Source organism: Hakea prostrata, chromosome 3, assembly GCF_041222555.1.
Source record: "Hakea prostrata isolate BN-2017 chromosome 3, UWA_Hpros_2, whole genome shotgun sequence".
NCBI classification, from domain to species: domain Eukaryota; kingdom Viridiplantae; phylum Streptophyta; class Magnoliopsida; order Proteales; family Proteaceae; genus Hakea; species Hakea prostrata.
Window position 1 is genome coordinate 36,520,825 of NC_142602.1, and position 9,998 is coordinate 36,530,822.

At 42.1% G+C, this 9,998-nt stretch overlaps 1 protein-coding gene across 1 annotated transcript; it reads left to right on the forward strand.

The window, feature by feature from the left end:
• Positions 1–2,515: 2,515 nt before the first annotated feature.
• LOC149022177 (RING-H2 finger protein ATL40-like) lies at positions 2,516–3,274 on the forward strand. The gene has a single exon (XM_089147562.1). The coding sequence runs from the start codon at positions 2,516–2,518 to the stop codon at positions 3,272–3,274; it is 759 nt and encodes a 252-aa protein (XP_089003688.1).
• Positions 3,275–9,998: the final 6,724 nt, after the last annotated feature.

The window sequence follows — 9,998 nt, forward strand, 5'->3', positions numbered from 1 at the left end:
TTCTACCATAGGATACCAAAGGAGGCGGTATGGGACGCATTCCTATGGTGCCCTTGGCGCTTTCCCTAATTACTGGTTGACATATTTAGGGCATGTCTAGAAGTGTTGGGCTAGGTGACCTCTTGAGTACTACTACTCTTCCGGCAGGGGTATTGAAGCCGGTTAACCCGTGATGGTAGTGGCTGGATCCTGTATCGAGCAGGCTCACTATCATCATAGAGAGGTAGGGTTGCATATAACAGATAAGGGCTCATGGGCACTCAAGACCGGTGAAACGACCCATGAGAGGACATGGAGATCATCCTGTCTATTATATGTGGATGACCACTGGGTTAAGGGATGTAATCCAACAGATGCCTCCCGTTGAGGATTACATTCATAGGTGGGAAGGTATTGAACCAACAGAGCACTAGGCGTGAGGGGAGATATCCGGACCATTGTAGTACGAGACTGTATGACCCTGCACTGGGCTTAGGTTTGTCCCTGACACGCGCTAGATCTTATACCAATGGTGATGTGAGAGAGTGGTGACTTAATCCCCAACCATGGCTCGATGAGACTTTACCCAACAGCCGCGGAGAACCCAACAGACGTGCTTAAGTGCCGTGAGGGAAGAGTGATGAGATTACCCAAAGAAGATTGGTGTATGACTTAATGCGTGTCTACTTTAGAGACTACATTATAGAGTAAGGAACCTCATATCATCACTTTGCATTTGTTTATTTATATTATTAAATACATGTTTGTCTTATGAATGTTGAAATTGGAATTGTATGAAGATATGATGTGATTGTGTTACCTCACTGAGTTCTATGAACTCATTCCTTTATTTTGTTGTTTCTTTACACTGTTCTACAGGTCATGAGGACCCCTTTTTCGTTGAGGATCCCTTATCAGGTGGTTATCAAGACGGTGAAATTGGAGAAGAAGTGGAGGCACATGACGCTTCTTGTTCCTGCCAAGACTGCTCTTATGGAGAGTCTTTTCCATAGAATTCTTTAGATTATTTCCGCTGCAACGTTATACATTCTTTCTTTTCGTATAACTCTGATGTTTAGTTTAGAAAGGGAGTTTTGAATATTGTAATCCTTTCTTTCCATTCTTGATTATTAAATACTTGAACTGATTTATCTTTGGTGCATTTAAATTTACTTTATCATGTATTGTATGGAATTGTCCCTGAACCTAGATCTTACGGTGTATCACCCCCATGGGTATTCGGGTATGACCGGATCCGGCTAGGTGGGGTGTGACAATCCTTCTCTCAAAGAAGCAACAAAGATGAAGAATGATCGGTGGCAATTGTGTGGAACAACATACTAGTTCTCTCTACCTTCTTATATTGCTTGATGCTCTTTTCTTGCATTACTGTTACATGTAAACTGCTGATAATTTTTTGGATCTTGATTTAACGCAACTTTTTCTCAAAAAATGTGTTTCTTGAGAATTTCTTGAGAAACTACGTGTTTCAAGCACCTGATAAAAAAGGCTAACGTTTCTATGACTCCCTTATATGTTTTCTGCATGTGCTTGTAGTTGTACATGCCTTTCCTTTAGAGTTGATAAAAGTCTCTTTGGTATTGGAGGTTTAAGACAGACACCCTGCTATGAATAATTATCTAAGAGAGTTCAATTTGACAAATGCACGTATAGTCAAATCAAATTTCTGATGTTTATTGATGTGTAATTAGATATATTTTATTTTTAATAATCTCAATTTACTTTCTCAAAAATTATGTTGGTTATATTGTTAACTTCTATTCTTTCTTTCTCTAATTTGGTGACATGCATTTGTACGTACATTCTTCTAGGAGTAGGGGGCACCATTGGATTACACACATATTCCATAAAAGCTCTTTAGCTCTTTAAATTACGAAGCCATCCTTAGATAAGGATGTCAAACGGTATGGTTTTGGTAATGCAGTACAGTTCTTGTATGGTTATAGCAAATCAATACTTGAAACTGAAACTGTCTAGTACTTTTTTGTATCTACATCCATAAAACCATCACCAAACCATGAGAACAGTACGGTTTCAGTAAGAAAACCGTATGAAATGGTATTGTTACTTGTAAAGTGAGTTGATTTTTGTCTTCAATGTTGCAAACGGTTGAGATAGAGATTTCGATAGTCCATTTAGCGTAAGCATGATAATGTACTTTTTGGAAATGGACGGTCAAAGATCTCGAACTTGATCTTTACCGTTCGCTACAGGTGCTGCACATTCAAACAATTTAAAGTTTTTATAGAAGACTACACGCATTCTTACCGATAGTGGAATTCAAGCAAGGTACAGCTGGCCGCCATACTAAATCCAGAGGATCTAACTTGCAAGAATTTCCCTGGTAGAAGCTGCATGATGCAGGGTTTGATCTCCAATTACAAAGCATGACACGGGTCGATACATGCCTCGAAACCCTTTTTTCTACTCCAATTTATTACGTAATTGTTATGGATTCAATTTCTACGAATTCATTTAAAATATCAAACAGACCAGCATTTGTGATGGTAAATCCATGGCAGCTAATCTTAGCGGCCAAGGTTCTGCTTTTGCAACAACTATCAATGGCGCGGCAGCCCTAATCTTCTTTGTTGTCGCTCTACTTGTCCTCCTTCACAGTATACGGTGCTTCTATGGAAGATGTCTCCAGCGACGTTATATGATCACACGCGGCGGTAACCTGCAAAACCCTAACATGCAGATCATTGCCTTTGGAAACCCAGAAATTCCTCCAGCTGAGCCACCCAATACAGGGCTAGCGCCATCGGTAATCGCGGCATTACCAACGTTCGTCTACAAAAAGCCTGTCGAAAGTGATGGCACCTATGATACGACAGAGTGTTCGATTTGCTTGAGCACTGCAGAAGAAGAAGAAACTGTTAAACTTCTACCCAATTGTTCACATCTCTTCCATGTAGAATGCATTGATATGTGGCTGAACTCCCATACAACTTGCCCTATATGCCGTGCTGCGGTTGAACCTGAAGCACCATCAGTGCCCAAGCAGGAACTTCATGGAGAGACACATTTACTGGTCTTAGATCTTGATCATGAAGCAAGAACATCTACAGCTCCACCATTGGAACCATTGAGTACTGTGACACCAAGTTCAGAAACTACATCAGATGACACTGCTCAGTCTTCCAAGGGTGATACATCTACCTCACGACCGAGTTCCTTCCGTAGGATTCTTAGTTGGAACAGATCTGGGAGGAAATTTCAGCAGTTGGAGCTATCAGCAGATCATGGAGTGGAAGATCCTGAGAGGCAATGAAATATACCCTTCATTTGCGTATTTTTCTTATTAATACATGAGTTTTAGATCCACAGCTTCACATAAACGATAATCCATCTTTGTTTTAAAGGATCATTGCGTTGTAAGTGTGTCAATCTAATAAATTATACTGCTTGTGCATGCTCTTATCTGGGCTAAAGAACCTTCAGTTTTTAAATCAATAATGTTTATGAAAGGTGAACCTGGTTCTGGGAACTTCTGCACAAACAGAGTTCAAGGGAGCGATTTTCCTGCGCAGTCTTTTCCAGCAATTTTTGTTGCTATTTCAAAACCTGAACCTCAGGTTACAACTAATACTATCGACATCAATTTAAAATGAGAACTATGTTAGTTTGCAATGATCTTGTTAGAGTTTAATTGGAGAGATTTTCACCATTGGAATCTTCCTCTCGTCCTGTCTAGTCCAACCTTGAACTTGTGCACATATAGTGGTCAAACCGCCAAGAGACAGAGGCGGGCATCTCTGAAGTTGGCCTTGGGAAACCCTCTCCCAGTAACTTGAGAGATATAGAGGTAGGAGAAAGAGTATCTTTCTAGGGTTTTCATGCTTTATATAGTCCTCACTTTTGGAGATAATTATGTGAAAGCTTAAGATTACTAGATTACTCAACCTTAATTACTTGTTCAGTCTTAACCCCAAAAAAAAACTACTTGTTCATTTTTCTATACCAGAAAATAATTATTTGTTTATTTATTAACTAATAAAAACTCAAGATTACATCAAAAATCACTTTAACCACATCTCAATCTCAAGAAGTTTTCAAACTCGGGGAACTGTAGATCAGTGGAAATAACAAAAGATTTTTTAGCTTTCTTTCTTTCGTTTGTTTCGTGACAGATTAAAACCTATGTAGCATCTTTCATGCCATCAAAAGATCAAAGCTAAGGAGTATTTTTAAAAAAAGATAGTTTTGCTCTAGGTCAACTTTCTTTGTATGAAATGGTGAAGATTCTATTTTAACCAAATTTTGACTATTTGAAAGAAAGAAAAAAGTGCAACTGAAAATTTAATATTTCATGATAGTTATTTTAAAGACAAAATAAACATAAAACTCATCGTCCAATAGGTCATTTTAGAAAACGGTTCAATATTGTTTTCTATTTTAAAATCCCACATTGAAATATGCTTCAATGAAAGTCATATAGACGGGGCAAAGAAACAAATCTAACAAATAAGGATAACAAAATCGAATCCTAAATCACGTCTCATTAGTCATAAATATATTATAATTGAAATTTTAAAATACCAGAAAGATTGTTTTCTTTGACTTTATTGTTATGCTTTTCACACATTCTCAATCCTTCTAGCTTCACAAGGAATTTGAATTTTTCACAAACTTACCAGGTGGTAACCTATGACAAGTAAACTAATCCCTTAAGATAAATTGGCAGGGTTTTAAATTAATAGTCTGAACTGTCCTCTTGATCTATATCATATTGATGTGTCCAAAATCTGCTCAGCCCTTAGATCTCCTCGTGATGACCTGCAAAACGAAAGCGTCAGATGTGGCCCGACCGCGGGGTCGGGAATCCACCTTCGAAGGCTAAGTCAGTTGATGAACTTAATCACAAACGGCTCTGCTAGAAGCACAGAGCTAAGGAATAAAGAACTGGGAAAGGTGATCTAGATCGTAAGCCTCTGATAGTTTACGTCTATCAGTATGTATCTGAATCTGTCCCTCACCTCGTATGGCAGTGAGGTTTATATAGAGTGTACCTTCGAATCTCCTTCGTTGGATGCACTTGAGCCTTCTTCGGGTAGTCGTTGGATCTTAACAGTTAGATCCGTTGAGCAATAGACTTCTACTAATTTGGACTAGTAGAGGACTCCTGAGATAACCTTTAGGTTATGCGATGATTATCCCTTTGATAATGATTAGCCGCAGCCGTCAATTTGAATCTGCCATCATTAGGGTAATTAACCTAATTCATAAGTTGAATTAGAGGCGTGCTTGTAGCTGAATAAGCTTTCTTCCTCAGCAAGCCATCTTTTGGATCCTGTTCACTCGGGAGCGAGTCGATTCCCTGTCTCGACCGGGGTCGAGGGTTGAACCAGGTATGAACCCGGTTCGATCATATTTTATCCATATCACAAGCCCCCCAGACCAAGCGTTCGGTCGATCCCGAGGGCTTGGTTTTTAACTGGGTTCTTCGTCAGGCAATAGTCTCTGCGTGTTCCATTAAATGTCATATCACATTTAATGCGGTGGTCACTTTTCCTCGAGCGTTGTGAGGGTAAGGCCACGTGTCTCCTTGCAGTCGATCTGTCGTGGCTCACGTAATCCAAGCGACAGTTTCCGAACGCCAGTTTCGGATTCGTGAGTTCAAACTTTCAAAACGTCTTCTAATCTTGATCGTTGATTTTGAATCAACCTCGATCGTTCAGATTCCCGAACACTCGTGCAGGTGCTTTTAAAAGTGGTTCGTTGTCTTCGTAGGTTTCATTCTTCCTGTCCGGAATTTGAACCTTTGTCGTCTGCTTTGCGCCTTCTTGCTCTCAAGCTTTTGCCTCACTGAATCAGTAAGTTTACTGATCTTTTTCTTTTTGTACCTTACTGAAACAAGTAATGGCGGATAATAGGGTTTCTCTGGTATCCAGTTTTAGTAATAGTAATGGTAATGAAGCTTTTGCTTCTCCTCCTTCCGAACAGTCGGATAGTGATAACAAAACCCTAAGTGTCCTCTGGCGCGAGTTTGCTGAAGTTTCTCAAAAAGGTTTAGAGAGAAAAATCGAAACTCCTTCTGTCCTTCCTAAGTCTGGATCTTCCAAGACTTCCAGGATAACTGCCGAGTCTTCTAGGCAGTCTCAAACTTCCAGGTCCGATGGCGGACCTGGCTCTGTTCCCTCCGTTTACAAGGAGGAAACCCTTCTTTCAGCCATCCAAGATTTTGATTTTCCTTCCTCTTATCAGGTTAGGGCTCCCCATCCTGATGAGAGGGTTGATCAACCCTTTCGGGTGAATTTTCTCTATACATAGATGCACTGGAAAGCGGGGTTCGCTTTCCCTTTTTTAATCCTTTGTTCTCCACAGTTCTGAATCATTAGGACATTTGTCCCGGAATGCTCCTTCCCAATAGCTGGCGTCTCATCGTCGGCTTCTTGGGTTTGTGTTTTAAACTTGGCATTACGCCATCTCTTTCTCTCTTTGTACATTTTCATGTTCTTGCTATCTCCCATCCTCCCGATTGGGTTTTTCTGTCCAAACGCAATAAGGCTGAACTTGATTGGAGGGGCAACATCCTTGTCAAAGGAACTTGCTCTTCTAATCACAAAAGATGGCGCGAACGATACTTTTTCTGTCGAGCGCCTCTATCGGATCTTAACTTCCCGACCGTCTGGAGGCGGTGTACTTCTTCTTCTGAGAATAACTGAGGCCTACCCTTATCCAAAGAAGACGAGGCGGCCATCAGGAAGATCAAATCCATTCCATGGTATCAAGAGACACATGGACTTGAGGTGGAGTATAACTCCATTCTTCAGTACTGGGGGTTGGCTCATTGTGAGCTTCTAACCATCATCTTTTAATTTTACTGAAGTAATACATCTTCAATTATGACTTTTGCTCTTCTTTGCAATGCCTCCAAGAATGAACCCCGAGAACCTGCGAGTGAAGGCCGCTAGGGCCGTTGTGACAGCCGAGCAACAATCGCCTAGAGCCTTGACCGTTGATCAAGAGGCTTCTGTTCCCTCTCCCGACCCCTCTTATAGGGGTATCAGGAATATCAGGCCCGTGGCTGATGCTTCGGGTAAAGGGAAGAAGCCAATGGTGGAGAGGACTAATGTCTCCTCCTCCGCCCGAACCAAAAGGAGGCATGATACAGTTGATGCTTCCTCCCATAAAAAATCCAAAAATTCTGCGGATTGTGAGGAGGTCTTCACCCCCCAGTGGACCCTGAAGTTGACCAACAGGGTGACACAGGATCCTGAGAAAGCTGCAGAGTGGAGCTCCCTCAGTCTTGTTCCTTCTGATCGCCAGGAATTTGAAACCCTGGATGACGTTGCCCTTGTTAGTCAATCCACAAGGTACCGGTCTTCTTGCTTACTTATTTTTTCACAATTTTTTATGACTTCTTCTGATAATTTCCGCCTTCCCAGGAATGTTGTGTTGAGCTTCTATCAACACATGGAAGCATTGAGCCGGGTTGGCCGCAACAGCTCCTTGCTACAGACTTGTGAAGAGAATTTGGCCAAAGCCAATTCTGAGATAGACCGGCTGACTGCAGCTGCCGAGGAGCTGCAAAGAAAGCATGAGGAAGAAGTGATCTCCCTCAAGGAGGCCCTTGATGCTTCAAAGGCTCGTGCTTTTGCTGCCGAGCGCGAGGCCAAAAAGCAAAAAGAAGCTGCCACGTTGTTCGGTGACAGACTTGAATTTAAATGTATAGAGAATGAAGAATACTTGAAGTTGGCGATTCCCAGCAAGCCCGAGCACATCAAGCCAGAGCTTCGGAAAGATTGTGTTCGGAAATACCTGAACAGCGAACCTTTCTCCTAGCTATTGGGTGCTTACAACATCCAAGCTTATCGCTTGGGGCAGAATGACGTTTGGGAGCGAATTCTCGCATCAATCCCTTCCTTCAATACTGCTCCCTTTCGTGAGGTGTGCCATAAAGAGGTCTTCGGGAAATTAGGCATGGATCTCCAAGACTGGGCTCGGGAAGAAGATGATCCTTTTCCAGCTGACCCACAATATGAGGCATATCTGGCTGACGAGCCGGCACTTGTAGAGGAAAAGTCACAAGCCAAGTCACAAGCTGCTGCTAAAGAGGACTCTGACAACGTTAATCTTGAGGAAGGCTCTTCTCAGGATCCTGAGAAAAGTCCTCTTGACCAAGGCTCCTCGAGCAACAATGAAGAAGAGGCTTAGGGAGTTATCTCTTTTTTTTTTTTTTTTTTTTTGTAAAGATTGACCTCCTTGCTAATGAATAGACACTTCTTTTTCATGTTGGCCTTACTATTTCCTCGTCTCCTGCTGAAATCTTGTCTTGAATAAAAAATGATAAAACTTATCACTTAACTTCACATTCCTCGACGAATAATCATCTTGTAGAGATATTATGAAGATACGTTTTGGAAAGATGCATTAATCTTCCCCACTCCTTCATTTACTGCAAAGTCCACACATTTCCCTTCTGGTATCCGCGAAGTCCAAACGCTTCCTTGCTTTGGTATACCATTCACTGTTTCCAATGAATCGGTAATACATCCATTATCAAAATGGTGGTGCGATGATTGGAGGTATCCTTACATCGGGTGCTCGCCTTTACATGTTTCCATGTGGCCTCCCTATGACCGTTGATCGTGCTTGTTACGGATTTCGAAGCGTCATTTCGATCTGGGCCATTGGTTGTCTTTAGCTCTCAACCGTCGTCTTAATACCTAAGGCTATTTAAAGCCTTTGTGGGTACTCTCCATCTATCCTGATATCTGCAAGTTGATTTGCTAAAGCGACATTCCGTCCTCCTGCTTGCTTCCGTATTCCTCATACTCCAACAATAACTCTATCAACTTCTGAACAAGTGAGTTTTTTTTTTTTACTCATCTCTTCCCCCCGAGTAAACTGCACAATAGTAATACTTGGGGTTTAGTTAATCGGGTTTGGGCATTTGACAGAGAACTAGGGTTTACCCTTGTTGCTATTGTTGTTGGATATCTATACTTATACAGTTTTTCTATTTATATAGTGGCTCCCAGGATCAACCCGAACTTTATCAGAGTGAAATCTTGTAAGAAAATTGTTCCGTCGGCAGTGGTTGGGGCCAGTGAGGTGGTTTCAGCTAGTGAATCCTCCAAGCATAAAGCGACTGCTGTTGGTGAATCTTCAAATTAGATTCCCACAGTTTCTATTGATGCCGCCCCTACGCCTCTTTTGCCTGAAGTGATTGCTCATTCTTCCCAGGAAGATCTTGATCACTTTGTTGTTGATGGAGCTGCTGACGCCCCTGCTGCAGAGACTGTTGGTGCACCCCCGAAGGAGACTCTTCGGGCATCTGAGGCAACTTTGTTGGCGTCTGATGAAGGTGTGGTCCCAGCAGGTGCTGCTCCTATTTCCAATTCTAGTGCTTGTTTGGCATCCTCCTCCTCTCCTTTGGAGTTGGAGGATTTTGCCACCAAGAAGCGCCGTCGGGTGACAAGTGATGCAGCTCATCCTTCTCTTGGTGTAGCTCATTCTTCTCATCCTTCACCCGAATTAGTGTAAAACGAGTTTGACAGAGCGTTGGAATGGTGCACTGCTGCTCGAATGACTTCTGAGAGCGCAGTTCTTTCCAAACTTCCAGATGAAGTCTTTATGAAGTCAATGGTGATGTAAGTCTTTCTTCATTATCTTTTGATTCTGAATATTACTCTTCTGCTCGTTTTTAACTCAGAAGTTGTTTGCAGGAGTCTTACGGGTAACTTCCACAACCAAGTGGAAGCAGCCTCTAGGCACAATAGGTTTAGCAATGAAGTTTCCAGGCTTCGGGAAATCTCTGAAGCTAAAGATGCTGAGATTGCTCGCCTTAGGAAACTAGCTTAGGAGTTTGCAGGAGAAAATAATTCGGTGATCGATCGTCTTCGGTCAGACTTGGATGATGCCAGGGAGAAGATTCGGCACCTGGAGCGAGGAGTTGGAAAGTCAGGAGCCAAAGGATCTGAAACGTTACCCCAAAGGCAAGCTGTCATTCCTTTGCCCAAATCCCTTCCAACTGATGTTCGCAGAGCTTG

Coding starts and splice junctions, on each gene's coding strand:
- LOC149022177 (XM_089147562.1), top strand. CDS start 2,516: ATGGCAGCTAATCTTAGCGGCCAAGGTTCTGCTTTTGCAACAACTATC.